At 47.0% G+C, this 22114-nt stretch overlaps 3 protein-coding genes and 1 long non-coding RNA gene across 6 annotated transcripts in view; 3 read left to right on the forward strand and 1 right to left on the reverse strand.

The window, feature by feature from the left end:
• Plekha2 (pleckstrin homology domain containing A2) overlaps window positions 1–7918 on the forward strand; it is a 62737-nt gene extending 54819 nt beyond the window's left edge. For all 4 annotated transcript variants that reach the window (XM_087589116.1, NM_001427342.2, XM_087589117.1 and 1 more), the window contains exons 11-12: window positions 2980–3057; window positions 3599–7918. In XM_087589116.1, the coding sequence (XP_087445242.1) occupies window positions 2980–3057; window positions 3599–3961 (441 nt within the window). In that variant the 3' untranslated portion in view covers window positions 3962–7918. The remainder of the gene's footprint in view (window positions 1–2979; window positions 3058–3598) is intronic.
• Erich1 (glutamate-rich 1) overlaps window positions 1–22114 on the forward strand; it is a gene marked incomplete at its 5' end in the record, with an annotated part of 52793804 nt that overhangs the window by 44172634 nt on the left and 8599056 nt on the right.
• LOC134482519 (uncharacterized) lies at window positions 1584–2887 on the reverse strand. Its single transcript, XR_015640437.1, has 2 exons — window positions 2770–2887; window positions 1584–2567 (listed from the first exon to the last, which is right to left on the reverse strand). It is a non-coding gene; the product is annotated as an uncharacterized LOC134482519 (long non-coding RNA).
• Htra4 (HtrA serine peptidase 4) lies at window positions 8105–21572 on the forward strand. Its single transcript, NM_001107321.3, has 9 exons — window positions 8105–8720; window positions 9101–9200; window positions 9934–10138; window positions 13004–13198; window positions 13605–13637; window positions 15760–15874; window positions 16217–16274; window positions 16617–16712; window positions 20735–21572. Exons 1-9 carry the CDS (start codon window positions 8222–8224, stop codon window positions 20898–20900), a joined length of 1467 nt encoding a protein of 488 aa, NP_001100791.1. The 5' UTR covers window positions 8105–8221; the 3' UTR covers window positions 20901–21572.

Below are 22114 nucleotides of genomic sequence, written 5' to 3' on the forward strand. Positions count from 1 at the left end.
TATGTAGGGGCACATGCCTGTGGTGTATATGCAGAGGAGGATGGCCATGTCTTTTTCTACTGGATGTCTGTCTCTAAAATCATTTTATTTGGTATGTATGGGTGTTTTGCCCTCATGAATGCCTGCATACCATGTCTGGTGTCCATAGAGACGAGCAGAGGGTGTTGGATCACATGGAACTGGAGTGACAGACAGCTGTCCATCTTGTAGGGGCTGAGAATCAAATCTGGGTCCTCTGGAAAAGCAGCCAGAGCTCTTAGCTGCTGTCTTTCCAGGCTGGATCCCCAGGTGGGGCAGGCAGGCTCTGGATGACTGCTCCTTCAGTCTCTGCTCCAACTTTGTCTCCATATCACCTCCTATGAATATTTTTGTTTCCCCCTTTAAGAAGGAATGAAGCATCCACACTCTTCCTTCTTCTTGTGCTTCATGAGGTTTGTGGATTGTGTCTTGGGCAATTCGAGCTTTTGGGCTAATATCCCCTTAGCAGTGAGTGCATGCCATGTGTGTGTGGGGTTTTTTTGTTTGTTTGTTTTTTGTTTTGTTTTGTTTTGTTTTGTTTTGTTTGTGATTGGGTTACCTCACTCAGGATATTTTCTAGTTCCATCCATTTGCCTATGAATTTCATGAAGTCATTGTTTTTGATAGCTGAGTAATATTCCATTGTGTAGATGTACCACATTTTCTGTATCCATTCCTCTGCTGAGTGACATCTGGGTTCTTTCCAGCTTCTGGCTATTATAAATAAGGCTGCTATGAACATAGTGGAGCATGTGTCCTTGTTATATGTTGGAGCATCTTTTGGGTATATGCCCAGGAGAGGTATAGCTGGGTCCTCAGGTAGTGTAATGTCCAATTTTCTGAGGAACCTCCAGACTGATTTCCAGAGTGGTTGTACCTTATTTTTTGAGATAGTTTCACACTTAACCTGAAACTTGGCATTTTGCCTAGGCTAGCTGGCCAGTGAGCCCCCAGAATCTGTCTGTCTGTCTTCTCTGGGGAGGTATAGGCATTTATAGGCTCAGGTTTTCTATAGGTCCTGGAGATTCAAACTCAGGTCGTCTTGTTTATATAGCCGCACTCTTTCCCATTGAACTCCAGCCTCATAGAGCCCTGTAAAGCAGTGGTTAAAACTACTGAAGAACGTTTAGAAATGTATATTTTATAATTTCATAGGATATCAATTGCCAATCTGCTTTCTTTGTTCCTTTTTTTTTTTTTTTTGTAAATTCAAAATAACTCTCTCTCTACTCCACATGTTATCTTATTTGATCCTTTTTAAATTTTGGCTTGATGCTAGGTCTAGAACCCAGAGTTTTGCATGTGTTAGGCAAAAGCTCTGTCGATGAGCCCCAGCCCAGCCTGTGATCCTTCGGGGATCACATATAAATCCTTTGGATTTATATGACGTTAAAAGAGGAGGGCATTAAATAAATCCATAACTGTGAAGTATATTGTGTTTGGAGACGGTTTCACTACATAGCCCTGACTAGCCTGGACATCAATATATAGATAAGGCTGGCCTAGAACTATCTGTCTCTGCCTCCCAAGTGCTGAGATTAAAGGCGTGTGTTTCCATGCTGGTCTGTGATAGTAGAATTTCAGGTTTATTTGCTTCCTTCTAGCCATAGACTAGAAAAAACAGCAACCTTACTAATACATAGAGGGCCCCAAGGCCTGGGTGCTATTCAAAAGCAGAACTTCACAAGTTACCTAGTTCTCCATTAGACCTGTCTATGGAACATGCTAGCTCTCACCCTGACCTAATTCTCACTACCTTCTTTGGACCAGGGATGCACCTGTCTTTTTCTTGGACAGCGACTAGACTGCCAAGTAGCCAGGGACCATCAAGGGAAGAGTAAGCATACATGCGTTAGCAGGTGGCGAGTGTGAGAGGCGGGCACCACAGGCCCTCGTCCTCCTTTTTGACCTAGTGCCTTTGTTGGTATGTGTGGCACAAGGATAACCAAGGGGCTCCGGGGATGATGGGAAGGGATAGCATTGTAAGCTTGAGGGATGACGAGAAACATGAAATCCCAACGAAAACCAAAACGCTCCTGTTTCATCCTGGTAGAATTCAAAGAGGAGTGGTTTGGAAAAGCACAGTTGCCTGCACAGTGTGTGGACACACACACACACACACACACACACACACACACACACGCGCGCGCGCGCGCTTTGTGCTCTGGCGGACGACAGTTAAGGGAAGGAAGGTGCTGGGGGAAGTAAAGCTCAGTCTTGTTTCTCTCTGTAACTGAGTTCACTTGCATTCTTCCTTCCAACGCTTGGTGGCGCCCAGAGACTCTGCCTGCAGGAGCCAAGCCTCCTCCGGCTTCTCGTTCCATGGAGAAGCTGCTGCCCCCTTCTGGGGTTAAGTGGTTATTTCTAGGGGAAATGCTTCACTGGGCTCTGCCGTGGGTGGTGTTTGCTTAGTTCTCAGTCCAAGGGTGAAATTTCAGGACAGACCCAGGTGGCTTGTACTTTGAGGAAGGAGCTGTCCACGTGCTTGCGTGCGCTTTGGAGGGTCTAGAGAGGAAGTTCGCTTTAGTAGAATTTAAACCAGGAGTCTCCTGTTCAGACAGTTATGGGAGAGGTGAGGCAGGTGGAGTCTAGACCACCCTCGAACCCACAGCCGTGGCACTCTGAGCCTCATTTTCCTAGGAGTCTGGAGGGGCTGGGCTGTTTTTCAGATGGGGTGATGGGTTCAGTGAGAAGATGGAAAACTAGCCCGTTCCCTACGTCCTACCCCTCTCTGTCTTCAGGGCAGCTTACCTGAGAGCAGTTTTAGTTATTGGGAGTCAAGGATGAGCTTGCAGGGGAACAGAATGCCCTCAAAAGTCGGCAAGGCACCGGACGACATGGCTTCCAAGCTGCTTCTGAACGCTGATGTGATTTTTATGAACTTGAGCCCAAGACTTAGAAGCTGAAGTCACATGCCAAAAAAAAAAAAAAATGTGTGTACGTGTTATGGATGTTTTGCAGGCAGACAGCCCTGAAGACATGCGCAGCTGGATCGAGGGGATCGGAGCAGCTGTCCAGGCCCTCAAGTGCCACCCCAGGGTAGGTCACTTCCTTTCTGTGGTGCAGTGTCAGCTTAAAGATAAATTATCTTCGAATGGGACATGTTTTATTTGGTTATGTAGGCAGGCAGCCCGGCTGTGAATGCTGGCTCACTTGTTTTTCTCTCTCTCTCTGCTAACTTGGGTACATTCCCCACCCCACCCCTGCCTCCTTTTTGGTTTGTTAGTGGACATGAAGTCGGGCTGGACAGAGATGTGAAGTTTCCCTGCAAGTTCAGTGTCAGACAGAACCCTGCAGACATGTGGAACGAACTCTGCCTAGTATCTTTTTAAAATTTATGTATTTATTTATTTTTACAGTAGGGGGGTCTTGCTGTGTGGTCCAGACTACCTCAAGCCACTCTGCTTTAGCCTCCTGGGAAACTGGGACTAAAGGTGTCCCTGGCATCCATACACTTACTTGAGTTTGTAGCCAGTGTCCCTGTTTGAATTGGCTGTCCTGGGTGGGTCCTTGAGACTTCGAGACAAACATTGCAAAGAAAATCCCTTACTTTGCCCTCTCCTTCTCTTTCTGTGTCTAGGAACCATCCTTTTCAAGATCCATTTCTTTGCCTCGACCTGGAAGTTCCGGCCTTACAAGTGGGCCTAACTCCATCTTGTCAAGGAGGCGGCCACCAGCGGAAGAAAAGAGAGCTCTTTGTAAGGCCCCCTCCATGGCCTCATCCTGGCAACCTTGGACACCTGTCCCCCAGGCCAAGGAAAAGCTGTTGTCAGCCGAGAATGCTCCAGAGGACTCTCTATTTATGCCCAACCCTGGGGAGAGCAATGCTACAGGGGCATTGGCAAGTTCGAGAGTCAGGCACAGGTCGGAGCCCCAGCACCCCAAGGAGAAACCATTTTTATTCAACCTTGATGACGAAAGCATACGAACCTCTGATGTGTGATGGGCAGTGCCGTCGAGTGCAGGAGAGCCGGCGGCTATGAGTCATTGTCTCTGCCTCGGTAGAGGACAGAGGCCAATGACACTCGCAGAAGAGAAGCCCATCTAGCTGTCGTTGTTTTTGCTATTATTTGACACAGTTTATTTAATCGGAGAAAGTCACTAGGTTAGACCGGCAGGCATACTCCATTAGTTCTTGAATGCCCCCGGGTTTCCTAGTTGAGGGTTAGTTCTCAGGCTTCCTGCCTAGAGGAGGCTAGAGTCCAATCTCACCAATAAGCTTTCCCCTCTTGTGTTTCTTTCATTTTCTTGGTTTCACTTCCAGGCTATGTGCAGGATCTCAGGCTAAGAACTGCTTTCCTCTACGCCTGTGTGTTGGCTGAAGTCTGGGGATCAGGCAGATGGTTAACATCCAGACTGAAAGGCACTGGGTGGGACTCAGGTTACACGGTTCGGTTGGGATCCGTCTGAGACTTGTCATTAGAATCTAGGGAGTGAAAAGTGAATTTTGGGAGATCTCCTCGGAGCAGTTCCTTCAGGATCACCTCCCAGGGGACCGGATAGGACCTCCTGTGAGTCATGAGGGCTAATTAAAATGCTATAGCCACTTGCAGTTATTAAGATGTCCTCTTGATGCTCCATGACCCCAAATGCTATAAAGCTGAGTGACAGAGCCACCAGTCTACTTTCTGCGTCAGGCGCTTAAATGTTATGATTGCGGAGACCAGAATAGACACTTCTCTTGACACTGAGGTGTGTGTGTGTGCGTGCGTGTGTGTGTGTGTGTGTGTGTGAGAGAGAGAGAAAGAGAGAGAGAGAGAGAGAGAGAGAGAGAGATGGTTAAGTGTAGAGTGATTTTGTATGTGTGAGTGTGTATGTATGTGTGATGTTTAAGTGTAGAGTGATTGTGTGTGTATATGTATGTATGTATGTATGTATGTATGTATGTATGTGTGATGGTTAAGTATAGAGTGACTGTGTGTGTGTATGTATGTATGTATGTATGTGTGATGGTTAAGTGTAGAGTGATTGTGTGTGTGTGTGAGAGAGAGCGAGAGAGAGAGAGAGAGAACACTCCTGCACTCATATTAAGACAATCTCTATCTCAGAGGCTTAGGTTCAGATAAAGCAGCTACTGAGAAGGGATGGATGGCTGCTTATGGCAGTAAGCACCTTCGATCCGTGTTTTCCAGACAGGAGGACTCTTCTTTGACAGTGAATCTCGAATCCCTGTCTCACAGCTCTTTCAGGATGGGTCGGCTTTTGTGTAATGCTAAGTGCTTGCACACTGTGCGTCCTGCTGACCCACTTGCCCTTTGCTTCCTTGTGTTGCCTGGTAAATGAAGCAACTCACACACCAGGTGGAACCCCAGCATCCGATAAGAGCCTCTGGATTCACTAGCGAAGAGGCTCAAACAGGACTGCATTTTTCATGGGATAGCTGGGAATAAAGAAATTGAATCAGAGGATGAATTGCTGGCTAGAGATTTCCACCCCAAACTTAGGGTGTGGCTTTTCCCACTGGGCAGGATACTATTTCCCGTGCCTTTGGGGGCATTTGTCTATCAGTCTTCAATGAACCTGTGCTACCAGAAAGTTGTGGCCATTCCCTACAGGGAGATCACTCACTCCTATCTGTGTAACATTCCCCTGCTAGGTGTATTCACTCTGTTGTGAAGTAGACACCTGTACTGCTAAGAAGAAACTAGGAGGCATTTTTATTTAAGCTAGTTAGCACTCCGTGCCCATAGTGAATGCAAAAGCAGGCACAAAGCTCTCCAGGGTGAGAGGAATCATGTTCTTTCTAATGTGACTGTGACCTTGAACCTGGTGCCACACTGAAGACTCCTGGGCTCTGTGTATGGGAGATGTCCCCCACTTTAAGTCTGGACTTGTGACCCTGATGTAAAAAAACAAAAACAAACAAAAAACAAAAAAACCCACTGGACTTCTTTCTCTGTTCATGATCTTTCCTGTCTCCCACCCCCTAAAAAATCTTTTGTGTGTTTTGGTTTTCAGGGTTCGGGGATTATTTATTTATGAGTGAGTAAGGTTATAACCTACTTCAAAAGTCAGTGCCCTTTGACTCTGGTTTCAGCTTAAAAATCTTCCCCTAGAAAATTCTTTGGCTGTTCAACAGAATTGCTCAATGTCAGATGAGGAAGTAAGGAAAATAAATCAGGAACTCCTGAAGGGCCTCGAACTTGCCCTGGCTCACAGAAATGATGTCATCGTTAGGCTTTTAAATTGCAAAATCTGTCCGTCCCTCTCCTAGAAACTGTTTGCTTGGTCATTACTGCCCCATCAACAGGTCGTTACAGAAAGCTGATAGGTTTTAGTACATAGTTTGAAATCATGTTACATTAAACACAGTGCAGTTTATATTATGTAGACAAAGGGAGGGTACAGAGTTGCAGTGACCCTAAGCAACCAATCTGTGAGACTTCCAGGTTAGAATACTGTTAATATCGGTGGCTGGAATATCTTTGTGAAGCCTCAAAACATTGAAATTCTCAGTCCTTATTTCAGAATTCCCCTTCTGTCCATATTTCCGGCCAGTTTTATACAATTCTTCCCCCTCCCCACCTTTTAAATTTGCTTTTTTTTGCTAGAGTCTTGCTATGTAGTCCAGGGTGGTTTTGAACTGGTAATCCTCCTGCCTCAGCCTCCTGAGTACTTGGATTACAGGCCTGTGCCACCGTATCCAGCCTATGACAGTATTTTAACCTGAGCCAAAGATGGTACACGAACCTTTAGTTTTCTGTGTATCCGACAGGCCTCTGTCGGAGGGGAAAGTGTGGTGCCATACGGGTTTGTGGTTAAGCCTAGAATGTGGATAAATCCGAAGGGATTTCTGGATTATAAAAGGTACTGCGTTTTCTTTGTGGAATAAAAGCAGTCTCTGGGGGTTGGGGATTTGGCTCAGTGGCAGAGCGCTTGCCTAGGAAGCGCAAGGCCCTGGGTTCGGTCCCCAGCTCCGAAAAAAAGAACCAAAAAAAAAAAAAAAAAAAAAAAAAAAAAGCAGTCTCTGGGGTTGGGTCCTTCCATAACGTTTCAGAGGCATTGCTCTCTGTAGCTGAAGTTTGCCCTATTCCCTACTCTTAAAAGGTTTAGTGGGGGGTTGGGGATTTAGCTCAGTGGTAGAGTGCTTGCCTAGCAAGCGCAAGGCCCTGGGTTCAGTCCCCAACTCTGAAAAAAAGAAAAGAAAAGAAAAGAAAAGAAAAGAAAAGAAAAGAAAAAGGTTTAGTGGATTTGCTTACCTAGGGCCAGGTGATAAGCGACAAAAAATATTGTGACTTTTTCATTCTGTGAGCCATGCTGAGGATATGGGAGACCTCAGACTGGAGAGGGACCTCCGGTCAAAGTGGCGGAGTGACAGTTCTACTTCCGAGTTGAATGCTGGCCCCCCCAGGGGAAGATTTAATGTCCATCATCCTAGTTTACTGGAAGCAAACTGGTTTGGGTTTGGTCTCCCCTTTTCTACTCAAGCTCTCTTTGGGACTAAAATGACTGTCTGAGTAGAAGCATCAGACCAGTAATTGAGCAGTGGACTTGATGCTTGTTTTCAGTGTCAACCAAATAAACAGCATCTGGCAGCAAATGGCAGTGTTTTTGAAATTAAGCTTCCCATGTTACCTGTTCAGATTTTTTTCTCCCCTCTAAAAATCTGTTTCCCTCAGTTCCCCCATTCTCTCTGTGTGTTATTGCCTGCCGGAGTCAATTATAGTCATTTATACCAGGTAGGCTTTGAATCAAGTGAATATTTGGCAAAAACACACAGTGTGACAGCTGGGCCCTCTGTTTATGAAGGCGTGGCATTGGAGCCACCTGCAGGCACTGAGCTTAGTGCATGGAAACTCCAGCTTCTTACGTCGTGTGCGCTCCTAATTGGTATGTAGCAAAACGTAATTTTCTAAAACTGGTTGCTTGTTTTGTAATAAAAAACATGTGAAATAGGAAATCTGGTTGTGTGTTTTCCTGGTCAGATCTCGTGGCCGTGGGTGGGTGGTCACGTTTCTCACTTGCCCCATGACTGGTTTTAGAGTAGACCCTCCCTTCATGGCTTAGGGGTGGATGGCTCTTGTCCTGGGATGGCATGGATGGTGGGTGATACATGGGTGTGTGTGTGTGTTGAAGTGAGCCAGACTCTGTCCTTTATAAAGTCTGGAGGCCGGCAGAGGCAGCATCCAGGCCAGGAAAAGAACGTGTTGCTCATTTCGGCCCAGTTGTGAGCCCAGAGTGAACTGGAAAAGTAGAATCAACGATGTCAAGGAGCAAGATGAGCTCCCAGCGGTTGTGGGCTGTGCGAGCACAGTTTCTCTTGCTGTGGCTGCTGCTCTGGGCCGCGCCTGTTCCGTGGGCTGAGGCCAGGAGGTCTAGAGTCTCCTTGCCCTGCCCGGACGCCTGCGATCCCACGCGCTGCCCGCCTCTGCCTAGCTGCTCGGCCGGCTCGGCGCTAGTGCCAGATCGCTGCGGCTGCTGCCAAGTGTGCGCCGCGGTCGAGGGCCAGGAGTGTGGCGGGGCGCGGGGCCGGCCGTGCGTCCCGGGGCTGCGCTGCGGCGCCCCGTTCTCCCGGGAGCCCTCAGGGCGCGCGTGGCTGGGCACCTGCGGTTGCGCGGAGGGTGCAGAGGGCGCGGCGGTGTGCGGCAGCGACGGGCGCACTTACCCCAGCCTGTGCGCGCTCCGCAAGGAGAACCGAGCGGCTCGCCAGCGGGGTGCGCTCCCGGCTGTGCCAGTGCAGAAAGGTGCCTGCGGCGACTCAGGTGAGCGGGGCAGGGACGAAACTCCGACACTTCTAGTTTTGTTTTTTTGTTTTTTGTTTTTTTTTTTCCCCCGAAGAAGATGAAATGAATGTTATGAGTTTGCTCGATCGCGAACTCAGTTGGCCCTCTTTCGCCAGGTCCTGTTTCAACCCATTGTGGTTGTTCCTGGTGTTTTTGCCTTGTTAATGTGGCTCTCTATACGGGCTGCCACGGGGCTACCCTTTATCCTTTTTTTCCCCTCTGGTAGAACAGGACATGTCCTTTCATCTCCTAGTCTGGAGAACCTACAGAGAAAGGGGGGACGAGGGAGATGCTGGGGAATTTTGAGACGTGACACTTGCATCCAGGGACGCACTCACCCTGGACCATTTTTTGCTCAGGGACCACAAGAGCAGGGCGGCTCCGGACAAAGTACAACTTCATCGCTGCCGTGGTGGAGAAGGTGGCACCGTCTGTGGTTCACTTGCAGCTGTTCCGCAGGTAAAGCTCACGCCTTGGGTCAACTTCCTCACCTGATGGCTGCGCATTATCTGACCGTTAGAACGCGCTGTGAAGAAACCCAGGTTCAGAGAATTGGCTGGGGTGGAGGTGGTCAGTAGAGCTCCAGAAAGCGGGGGCCGGAGACCTGAATTGCTAAGAGTGATTTCGCTAAAGAGCAAAGAGCCAAGCGCAAGGATCCTGGCTTCTAAACGGAAGCCACGGTAGTGCATATTGATGGCTGGTGTTTCTTTCTCCCCAGAATCCCACAAACAAAACTAAAGGCTGATTGTAGCAGTAGCGAGCATTTGGTGGTCTTGTTTAGCCTTAGCCTTCGCTTGGATGCAAGGAAACCCAGATGGAGAGCAATATTAGTTTGTTCTGTGTCACAACGCCTGTTGGTAGTGGAAACTAAGCTAGATTCTGACGCCATGGCAGTAGTGTGAGCACAAGGTTTGACCTGTTCGCAGCAAATGACACACAGGTCCCCACACTGATCTGAAGGAGGAAGCAGCATCTTGGACCCAGATCTCAGTTGTGTTCAGAAAAGATGGCCAGGACGAGCTTCAGACAGCTCACAAAGAACATGGACGTGGATAAGGCAAGAGTAAATGCATGAGAAAACTCCTGGAAATGGGGCTGATAAACGTGAGGCTTCCTGTGACCTACAAACAAAGGCTGGATTTTCTGATTTTTCCTGCCCCTCTGCTCACACTACCGTCTTCTTCCGGAACAGATCACCTCTCACCAACCAGGAAATCCCTTCATCCAGCGGTTCCGGGTTCATAGTGTCTGAGGATGGCCTCATTGTCACCAATGCCCATGTCCTCACCAACCAGCAGAAGATCCAGGTAGAGCTCCAGAACGGGGCTCAGTATGAAGCCACTGTCAAAGACATCGACCATAAACTGGACCTTGCACTGATTAAGATCGAGCCAGATGTGAGTACCTGAGAGAGTCTGAGTCTTCCCATTTGGGGTTTCACGCTTCCGTTTGCTGGAATTCTTTGTACTTCTTCACCGTGACTTTTCTTTGTACCTAGGGTATATGGTGTTGCTGCTGCTACTATTACTTCTCCTCTTCCCCCTCCCCCTCCTCTCCTCCTCTTCTCCCTCCCCCTCCTCCCCACCCCCTCCCCTCCCCTCCCCCTCCCCCTCCCCTCCCCCTCCCCTCTCCCTCCCCTCCCCCTCCCCTCCCGGTGATGAGTGATGTAAAGATTACAATCTAGAGTATCACTGACCCTCACGTCCCTCAAGCACCTCCCCCCATTGCTTCTGCCCCTACCCTTCCAATCTCACCTCAGTAAATGAAGAACTTAATCCCCAAAGCTGCAGTGGTACAGACTCCGGGGTTTTCTTCCTGTAGCTACTTCCACTTTCTGGCCCCCATCCCAGGGTAGGACAAATGACTCAGTTGGAATGTATAGGAGAGCCCAGCGTGAGGACAGAAATGGAAGGGAAAACTCACCCTCATGAAGAGGGATGGCAGGATACAGCCTAGTAGTCAGGGCTCCTCTATCTTGGCTCGCCAACAGGATTCTGTACACAGCAGTGGTTCTCAAACTGTAGGTCATGACCTCTTTTGGTCTAACGACCCCAAAAGGGTTACGTATCGGATGTCCTGCATATCAATCAGATATTTACATTATGGTTCATAACAGCAAAATGACAGTTGTGAAGAAGTAGCGAACATAATTTTATGGTTTGGGGTCAGCACAACATGAGGAACTGTGTTAAAGGGTCAGCATTAGGAAAACTAAGAACCATTGGTTTGGAGGGAAGGACACAGCTCCTCCTAGTCCCCAAGGAGAGGAGACCCTGCAGCCTCACACTCCTTCCTTTGGGAACAATGCTTGATTGTTTGCCCTTCTGCCATGGGCTACAGAGTTGGGCTGGACCACATCCTCCTCCAGCCAAGGCTGCTCTGCGATGGAGCTGACCTGTTGCAGGGTGGACTCCTTGAGCTGCAGGGACAAACTCTCCAGGGTTCCTTTCCCTCCACTCTTGAGATTCATGTACTTTCTCTTGTGGATGGGCCTGTACCGGGGCCTCTGTGTCCCCTCTCTCCTAAGGTTCTCACTTTTTAAAAAAAATCTTGGTTTTCCCTGCTCAACTCTGCAGCAGGGGCCACGGCTCACACAACTCCGAGACCGAGTTGCAGAGCTTCAGAGCGGCTGAAAACTTTTCCCATGGCCGGGTGGTTCCCCCACCTCAGCCTGGGTGCACCTCAGTCTTATCTGCATTTGCGTTAGCAGCATGACCGAGTGTCCCTGGCCTTTGTGCAGGGCTTCCATGTCCTGGGACTTCTGGAGGTTTGGTTTTCATTTCACCTCCTCAACCTTCAGGGTACCCGGGTGGGCAGCTAAAGGCCCACCAAGTCGCTTTCCACTCTGGCTCCTGCCTGGCTCTCAGGCTTCAAGGTCTTGAGGCCTACTCTAAGCTGAGGTCTACAGTAGTCGCCTCTTCACAGAACTCCTGCCCTGGTGGGAATAGGGAGATCTTGTACATGCCCAGTACTTGCAACCCCTAGCTTGATCCGAGGCCCATCCACAGGGCCTTATAAGTGCAGTCAGGTCCAAGGGTCCACCCAGAGAGGCTCCAGTCTTTTTGACCTGTCACTGCCACCAGACAGCGGGAATGAGAAGTCTGAAGCCAGGTGCTCAGCCACGGCCAGCAGGAAACCCAAACTGGGAGCCTCGTGGCCAAGGAATTCACTCCCTCTTCACGGTTTTTGTTCTGTTTCCTGTTACCCATCAATATATCCTTAATAATCTCTATTAATTGTCTAGCAACCCCGCTCCCCACTTTCCTCATTTTCCCTTCTACGATTTCTTCTTCAGATGTAAATCATTTGCAATGTATTCAACCCTGCTAAGAACATTTTGAGCTCCTTGCTGTAGACACATGGACTGCACCTGGGGGCTCATTAGAAATCCTGGATCCCAGACCCACCCCGATCTACCAGAGCCTGCATCCCGATAAACCCTTAGGAGTTTTGTGAACACAGTCCAGTTTGAGAAGAGCTATTCTGGGTGATCTCATGACTCTGAACAAGAAACGTTTGAGCAGGGATGGGGCTAAGTGAATTCCTAATGCCAGCCATTTCATGATCACTTATAGTAGTTTCTACACAACTTCAGCTTTAAATTTTATTTTACTTTTAATCACGTATGTCTGTGTATGTGTTTGTGCAGTTGAGTGTAAGTGCCCATAGGGGCCAGAAGAGGAAGTTGTATTCCCTGGAGCTGGAGTTAGAGGTGGTTGTGAACTGCCCCATGGAGGTAAAAGGCACCAAATGTGGATCCTCTGGAAGATCATCATGCTCGTAACCTGTGAGCCAGAGGCTCTCAACCTTTCTAATGCTTCCACCCTTTAATACAGTTCCTCATGTTGTGGTGACCCACAACCACGAAGTCATTTCATTGTCACTTCAAAACTGTAATTTTACTAATGATTCTAAATTGTAACGTAAATGTCTGATATGTAAGATATCTGATACGCGACTCCTGTGGGGGGTAGTGACCCACAGGTTGTGAGCCACCGTTCTAAGCCATCTCCCTAGCAGCTAGAACTACAATTTTCAATCTTAGAGACGATCTCGATTACTTGAATAAAGGGAGAGTTTGGTGGGACCTGAATCTGAGGAAGAAGGAAGGGAAGGACCTATGTGTGTGGGGGTAGGGGTGGGGGTGGGGGTGGTCGGGGTGGGGGTGCCGGGTCAGGCCAATGTCACAGTCAGCAGATATTGCTTGACTGTAGTCTTATGTTGCCATCTTTCTCGTCTTTGCTCCTCTCGGACACGTGCAGACTGACCTTCCAGTACTGTTGCTGGGAAGATCCTCTGACCTCCGGGCCGGAGAGTTTGTGGTGGCTTTGGGTAGCCCATTTTCCCTGCAGAACACTGTGACTGCCGGGATTGTCAGCACCACACAGAGAGGCGGCAAAGAGTTGGGACTGAAGGACTCAGACATAGACTATATCCAGACGGACGCCATCATTAACGTAAGTCACTCTGGGAGACTGTTCACAGCCCAGAGGATACTGCCAGGATGTAGCAAGAAGAAAGCTTTAGAGTGATCTCTTTTCCTTTGGGTTTTCTGAGGACTCTCAGAAGTCAACCCTAAGGCAGGGGTGTGGCTGGATGCCCTGTTTCTGGAGCTGAGGGTTTGATATAACCAGCACCACGATCAGGACTTGTTGTAGAGGTCGCTGCTACATTAGTGTGGGGTCCTCTTGCTTTGTCATGTCCCCACCCCGACTTTAGGTTTGGGAGGGTAAGGGGCATGCTTTTGCCTGCCTTGGAGAAGAAGGCTGCTGTGGCCTTCTTAAACTCATTAAAAACTATGTATAAATGATGTGGAGGAATATGTTGATTTGCTAACTGATGGCTTTGTTGCCTTGCCTTTAGCACGGAAATTCTGGGGGTCCACTGGTGAACTTGGTAAGTGCCTGTTGTCCTTGCTGCTCCATAAACCTTCCTAACTTCAAACATGTTTTAACATCTGAAATGTAGACTTGGGTGACAGTCTCTAGAGAGATTAAGGGATGATGTCTTTTATTTGGGGGTCTTTAGTAAATGGCTAGGGAAAAGTTTAGAATCTGCGATGTGTTTATCCTGTTGGTCGGGGATTTCATCCCACCGAGAGTACCAGGGTTCCCATCAGAGTCTCCATCTTTTACATGCTATCTGTTGTCCTTGGATAATTATCCAGGAGATTAATCTCAGGCGTAAGCCAGAAGACAAAACACACTGATTATATAATTCTGGAACTTTAGTCTTCAGCCTGCTCACAGATGACAGAAAGGCCATCACCAAAATCCATTGAGCTGTGGGTTGTATTAATTTAACTACCGTCTCTACTGGCGACGCTCACTTACATGTAAAAACACGAGCACAGCACTCTTAGCCTTGGGCTTCTGAAAAGTCCTTGAACCTTCGCTTTCTTTTCAAACGTAGCCCTGCCCCGCAGTAGTCCTGGGATGGAACCTAGGGCCTTGCACATGCTAGGCCAGCACTCTGTCACGGAGCTACAGCATCTCTAACAGTGATTTCTGCTCTGCACTATATACAATTGTGTGTGTGTGCGTGTCTTTGTGTGTGTGTGTGCATATGTGTGTCTGTTTGTCTCTGTGTATGTGTGTGTGTGTGTGTGTGTGTGTGTGCATGTGTGTGTGTGTGCGTGTATCTGTCTGTCTGTCTGCCTGCCCATCTTCCCAACAAGTTCGTAGAGCAGGGCTGGGATATAGAATTTCAGGCCACACTCCAGAATTTCTAAGTTGCCATCTGTATTTTAATATGACTGGAAGTATTTTTTTTTCTATTGCTCTTGTTGCCTAACAAGAATGGCTAAGGGATGGCGAAGAGCAGGAACAGGAGAGTATTTTCCACGTCACCATAGCGGCTCAGCTGACCGTGGCTCATGAAGGTTACCTGGTTTGGATGGACAGTTCTACCCAAGCATTGCCGACTAGCTTTTGTCTTTTCCCTGTTTATTTCAGCTTCCTTTAAGTTGTAAAGAGGCTTCTTGTGTAGGGGGTAATTAATTAATTAATTTTTTTGAGACAGAGCCCTGTTTCACTTAGAACTCGATATGTAGCTGAGGAGAACCAAGCTCGAACTCCTAATCTTCTTGCCTCTACCTGTCAAGTGCTAGGATTTGGGGGGTATGTGCCACTCGGGGATCTTGTGTTTCTTTATTTGTATCAAAATGCAAACTGTAGTCACCTCTAAAAATTCATGTAATTTACTACAGTAAAAATGAGCTGGAGATTTAAACTGTCATGCAATCCACTTAAATCAACATAAATCCATAAAAAATAATTCAAACACGAGGTCAATGAAAGGAAAGAAAATATTGTAATCAAGCTGTTACTGATCAATCAGGGCCACAGGGCAGACTTGGGAGCTGAACTATGACCTTGAAGAGACATTGTAGAGCACATTTAAAGGATGAACCATAAAGAAAGGGGAAACTGGAAGGGCTATAGCATTGTCCAATCATATTTTGACAAGAGGTTGAGCAAGGGAGTTTCCACCAATCAGGATAGGAGTTGGTTCCTGGGCCTGGGAACATGAACTTAGTTTGACCCTGCCAGCAAGATGGAGTAGTTGTCCTTGAGATGTCTGGACTCAGACAAACTGTCTCCTTACAAGTTGTTCCTGAGATGTCTGGACTCAGATAAGTGTTTCCTTACAACAGAAACAGTTCAGTTATTGGGAAGTCCCCAGCTCCCCTAGGGTCCTGGGACTTTGAATTTAGTTTCTCCCTACACTTAAATGATGTCTGAAAACCAAATGGTATTGCCTATCACAACTTTGCTTGTTCCCAACAAAACTACTCCATTGATCTTTTGAACATGAAGAAAGCATAACTTTTGTACCTGTAAAGCACCACTCCCTTCTCTGGTCACTAACTGCCCTGGAAGAGGACATCTGCCTCTTCTTATTGAAGAAGTGGATTTCCTTTTGCCCCTCCTGTTTTGACCCTGTTCTCCTCTGCTCCTATGTTGCATGGTTCAGTTTGTAGGGCACCGTGACGAAACACCAAGTTTCTTCTTCCTAGGATGGCGATGTGATCGGTATAAACACCCTGAAGGTGACCGCAGGGATCTCTTTTGCAATCCCCTCAGATAGGATCAGACAGTTCCTGGCAGACTATCATGAGCGCCAGTTGAAAGGTGAGGGGGTGGGAGGATCCCAGCCTTTCATGCGCACTCCCAGATGTTAGAGCATGGCTTTTTATGGTGTTGAGTAACGGGCTCTCAGATCTGTAATGGGTTGGGTGACCAGGGGACTACGCACAAAACTCAGAGCGTGACATACACAGAAATGGCTTGTGTTGTACAGCTTAGAAATGAACCTATGGGCTGGAGATGTGTCTGTGTTGACTACTCAGATACTCTGAAGCATTTAAGACCAGATGTGCCAACAAGAGGTTCCGGGATCTAGGTGGTCTCTGAAGCTGTGCCAAGTGGAAACAAGTTACGTTGTGAATGACACAGCATGCTTTCTCTTTCCAGGAAAGGCTCCCTTGCAGAAGAAATACCTGGGTCTTAGAATGTTGCCCCTCACTCTGAAGTAAGCATTGGATAACTATGTCTCAGTCTTACCAAGAAAACAAAAGCATTTGGGGACCCTTGCGATCATAGATTTTGTTTGTTGCAGGGCTGTGTCTCCCTAGGGCCTGGGACTCTGCTGGTACCAGAGTCTTTCATTCTGAGATGCAAAGCCTTAGCCTACAGGAGGTGGGGGCAGCATACAGCAGGGATGGATTGTGATTGGCTGGATGGGGTTTGCTTGGGTGCCTGCCAGTCTCCAGCTAAACAGATGGGGAAGAGATAGTCTCTGGGCCTCCTTGGGGAAATCTTTTTCCAGGCCTCAGGGGAACGTTGTGTTTGCTAACCTCCATACTGTTCCCAGCCTCCTTCAGGAAATGAAGAGGCAAGATCCCGATTTCCCTGATGTGAGCTCTGGAGTTTTTGTATATGAAGTGATTCAAGGATCGGCCGCTGCAAGGTAAGTGAAGACTAGCCTTTGCCCAGCCTCCTGTGTAGTTTCTGGACATACACCATGCCCAGCTCTGAGCGGTTAGACCTGAGGACCAGTGTCTGGCTCATGACCTAGACACACTGCGCACTGAGCTCCTGAAAGCTGGCCAGTGTGACTCAATCACTCAACTTAAATTTTATGTGACTTAAATTGGGAAAATGAAAACACCAGACACTGTAAACCATTTCCCTTTTCGTTTTCAGAAGGCCCACATGTTATGTTAATTATTGCATCAGATGAGATAATCAGAGCATAATGACAGATTGGGCATGTGCTATGTGGATTTCAAAGGCTTATAGGAAAGTGCAAAATATTTTTCGAAATTTCCAAGTAGTTATTCTGTGTTAAAATTGACAAAATTTTAGATGTGTTGCTTTAAATCAGATGTATTATTAAAGAATTTTATCTGATTTTTTTTTTTAAAAGGGGGCTACTTCAAGTTCAAAGTGATACATGCAGCTTGTATTGCATATTTATTGAGCAGTGCTGATGGGGCTCAGGGTCATAGCCTAGGTTAAAGTTAATTTGCTAGGAATTAGCCTCTCCCCTAAGCTGTATGCTAGCCCTTAAACACACCTTCAATATTAGTACTTAATACTTAATAACTAATTTATGATATTAAGTTATTAATGACTTATGTCTTATGTATTTGGCATGTTTTTATGTGTGTATATATGCATGTATGTATGTGTATGTGTGTATATGCTTTTATGTGTGTGTATATGCATGCGTGTGTGTATATATGTATGTACGCATGTGTGTGCACGTGTGTGTTATATACATGCATGTGTTTGTGTGTGTACGTGAGTGTGTATATATATATATATATGCATGTATGCATGTATGTACGTGTGTGTATGTGTGTGTGAGGCAGAGGTAGATACAGAGTGCCTTCTTCAGTCACTCCTCTCCTTATTTGAAGCAGGGTTTCTCACTGAACCCCGAGCTTGTCAATTAGGCTATACTGGCTCTCCCCAGACTGCCAGGGATTGGCCTATCTTTGCCTCCCTAGTGCTGGGATTTCAGGCATGTGCTATTAACATCCAGCTTTTTAAGAACATGTGTGTTGGGGACCCGAACTGATCTTGTGCATGTATGACGAGAATGTTTGACGAGAATGTATGATGAGAATGTTTGATGAGAATGTTTGACGAGAATGTTTCCCTTTGAGCCTTTCCTGGATCTTCCCTTTGAATGTTTGAGACATGTCCTCACTGTGCAGCCCAAGCTAGCCTGAAACTTGTAATCCTCTTACTTCTGTCTCCCGAGTGCTAGGATTATAGTCATGTGCCACAATGTCCCTGTTATTCAGTTATTGATAGCTATTAACTAATGATAAATAATTAAATAATTTGAACGGTTCAGTAATTTTCAGTCAGTAGAAGTAGAGAGGATTCAGCAGGTCAGACGTCTTAGTGCATAGTAGGTCTTCTCAAACACCCTTTTCTCTGAGGTGGGAATGGTGCTGGGAACTGCTGTGGCTAACCCCTGTGTCACTAGATCATGGGCTGGAACAGCCCCACGGAAGGTTTAGCAGCTGTCCTCAGTTTTGCTTTAGAATATTTACTGTGAGGGTGGGGCAGCTTGTTCTGCAAATGCTCTTCTCCTGGGCCCTGCCCTTTCTTTATCACTGCTCACTGTTCCTCAAGAGCTCAGCGGTCTGTTTACCAGTTGGCAACTCTTGTAGACCTGGAAGAAATCACAGGTGCATAGCTAAGTGTCAGGTCTCCTGCTCCTAAATATGACATGCCATACGATTTCCCAGACTCTCGGGATCCCTACCCTACCCTGTGCCTCCCCTAACTCCTTATTTTAACTTTTGCTCCAAAGCCAGAGAGCTCAGCTCAGTGAGTTGTTCTCAAAGTGTGGCAGCAGTAGCAATGTTGTCAGAAAGGCAGGCTGGAGCCCCACCCCTGAATGGGTGGCCTTCTCCCCACTCCCCTCTTTCTCTCTCTGTCTCAGTGCTGGTCTTGAACTCTGGATTCTCCTGTTTGCACTTCCCAAGTGCTGGGGTTAGGTGTGTGAACTGTGGCAGATAAATCTCTCTTCCTCCCATCTCCTGCCTTTCTTCCTCCTCTCTTTCTCCCCTCCCTCTCTCCCCAACTTCCCTTAACTTTACTTCTTGCTTTTTGGGGTTCAAATAGAGGTCCTTATGTGTACTAAACATCTGTCCTAGCACTAGACTACATCTCTAGGAGTCTTCCTATTTAACAGATGCCCAGATAGGTTATACACATGTTGATTGAAGCAAGAATTCCTGCTGTAAGCCTCCAACAGCCCGACATCCACCCTCGCTGGCTTCCATCCATTTATATCTAATAACTGCTAATAATTACAGTGACAGCAGCTGGTACTCAGGAACATTTATTATGTCCCAGGACCCGAGTGTTTTTACAGAGTTGTTTGAGGAGTCTTATGACATGACCCAGTCCTTGTTTTTACGGGAAAGCAGCTGTGTTGAGCTACACTGAGGTCACTGGCAAGAAAATGAATTTTCAGCACTGAATCCCGCTTTACTTGGAAGTTGTGAGACACCACCGGCAAAGGCCACTTATTCTGTGTGAGCCTACTTCCTCATATTCAGTGCACAGCAGGCCCCGAGCCCCAGCCCGGTTTCTTTCTTGTTCCGTTTCCCTGCTCACGGCTGCTGAGTTATTGTCTTTCTCTGCAGAGTCTGAGTCATCGCCTGCTACTGCCCTTGTTCCTCAGGATTTCTCGCATGCAGCTTTATCCTTCCTTCTCTTCACAGTCCACTGTATTACCTTTCCACCCCGCCCCACCTTTGGTGCTGGCCATTGAGCTAAGGGCCAGGTATATGCTAAACATACCTTTTACCACTCAGCTATGCCCCTGACCCTTCACGTTCTTCAAAATCCACCTATCTTGGGAACCACTCATTGTTCTTTTATTCTTGAGCTCCCCATTTTCCTTAAATGGCATCTCCTGGATTTTATCTTTATTCAATTGACCAGCTTGTCTGTATTTATTGCTCTTTGCTTTTGGAGTTGGATTTTGTACCTAGAACACCAGTTTCTCAACCCTTTCGGGGGTGGGGGGGCAAACGGCCTTTCACGGGTCTCCTAAGACCATTGGAAAACAGATATTTCCATTATGATTCATAACTAGCGAAATTACAGTTAGAAAGTAGCAACAAAAATAATGTTATGGTTGGGGTCACCACAACCTGAGGAACTGTATTGAAGGGTCACAGCGTCAGGACAGTTGAGAGCCACTGATCTGGAATATATATTCTATGTGAGGGCAGTGTGTTGAAGACTGAATACAGCTATAGCCTCGAGTCAGAGCTGTAAACATCTGGACTTGGAAGCTTGAGTGGCTTTTGCTTTACTGGGACCATAACATCTGGGACACACAGCAGCTCGTCACAGTGCAGTTCCAGAAACTGGGATGGGCTGTCCAGGCAGACTCATCAAAGCACAACTTCCTGGGAAAACACTGGGCTTGGCACTGTTGCTGGTGTATCTAGTAATGTGGGAGGCTAACACAGGCCAGAGACAAAGAGACATTAGATGCTAAAGTGTCCATTCCAAACACAACCCAACGCTTGAAAGGACTTAGCTTCCTATAGACATTAGTATTACTGGAAACACAGGATCATTCTCCTCCAGCTGGCTTCATAGCACATCCTTAATAGTCTTTGCACCTAGAAGGGTCCAGGCTGGTCCTGCCTTCTTGGATTATTTTTCCAGTGGTCAGCAAAATAGTAGGAGAGTATGGGGGTAGGGAAGAATCAGACAGACAGACAGACAGACAGATTGACTCCAAATGGGGATGAGTAGGACTCTTCTTATGCTTTCCTTATCTCCTCTTGTTTTTTTGTAGTGTAGCCCTGGCCGTCCTGGAGCTCACTCTGTAGACCAGGTTAGCCTTGAACTCGAGAGATTCACCTGCCTCTGCCTCCTGAATGCTGGGTTTAAAGGTGTGCGTCACTGCTCCTGGCTTCATCATCTTTTCTTTCTCCTTCTCAGCTCGGGGTTGAGAGACCATGATGTAATTGTCAGCATAAACGGGCAGCCTGTCACGACCACAACCGATGTCATTGAAGCTGTTAAGGACAATGCCTTTCTCTCCATCATTGTTCTTCGAGGAAGCCAAACCTTGTTTCTGACAGTCACACCTGAAATAATCAATTAAGCACCTTACTTTGAGAAACTGCCTAGCAAAACCAGTTATATTACCTGGTTTCTATCGAAGACGAACCAGAGATGGCAGGTTCTTCTGGGTATCAAGAAAAGTGGATGCTTTAAATGTATAAGTACATGTGTGTGTGATACACACACTCGTGCACATGTGTACACACGTGTATACACACACACACACACACACACACACACACACACACACACACATTCTCATGGATCCTGAGGGATTAAGCATGCTCTTCTACTACAAAAACTTTCGTGACTCAAGTGGCCGCAGCTATGGTGATCAGAGAAAAAGTAAAGACAGTAAGAATGGGAAAACAGGAGACTCCTAACTAAATCTTCACAGGGTGCTTTACTTACCGTCTATATAGCCACTAACTGATATGTCACACACATGTACAAACAATCTACCTACTAGATCTGAATCTGGAGTAAAGAGGCAATCATGTTTTAAATAACACCCCTCTGTATGCTGAATTTCCCGGGGTATATCCACTTTGGGCCAGGGTTTGTGGATAGAAAGGTCGTCAACTCTAAGATAGATTACAACTGATGACGTCAGACCACCACACAGGAATATGACCATTTTAGCGGTAGAAACTATCCTGGACCTCTGGTGTTTCTGAGAATGTCTTCTATTAAAACAATTTTTTGAACCATTTACAGACTTTTCACTTAGGTTCTTTCTTTTAATGAAGCTTGTGTACGCTTGGGAAATTTTACCTAGTAAGCTGTGGTAGGGCTTGCCAAGGGCTTAAGTAGTTTATTTTGGGCAACATTTTTATCTTAGTTTACTATCTTCCGGGGTCGAGAGGGTGCTGGGATCAAACTAGAGACCAGTGCATAGTAGGCAAAGGTCTCCTTAAATCGCATGTGAAGCCTGATGTGTGTATTTTCAAGGAGGTTGAGTTTCTTCACCATTAATCTAAAGAGATTGCCTAAGTGTGTAGGAATTATGAGTTGAGCCTTCCAACTGTTACTGTCATAAGCGGGGTTGAGGTTTCTGTGGTTCTTGAACGTGTTGTTGTCATCTCTAGTAACGTGAGGACAGTGATGTCACCTGGGATGCGGAGGCAGACTTTTCCAGGTCTTACTGTACCGGAACTGTTGGTCTCTGTCAGTTACTGTGGGGATGAACGTGGAGTAGGTCTACCCTGTGTCTAGAACCTGTGGCTAATGCAGAACAGGCCTCTTGGTCTGTCT

Source organism: Rattus norvegicus, chromosome 16, assembly GCF_021556685.1.
Source record: "Rattus norvegicus strain SHRSP/BbbUtx chromosome 16, alternate assembly SHRSP_T2T, whole genome shotgun sequence".
NCBI lineage: Eukaryota > Metazoa > Chordata > Mammalia > Rodentia > Muridae > Rattus > Rattus norvegicus.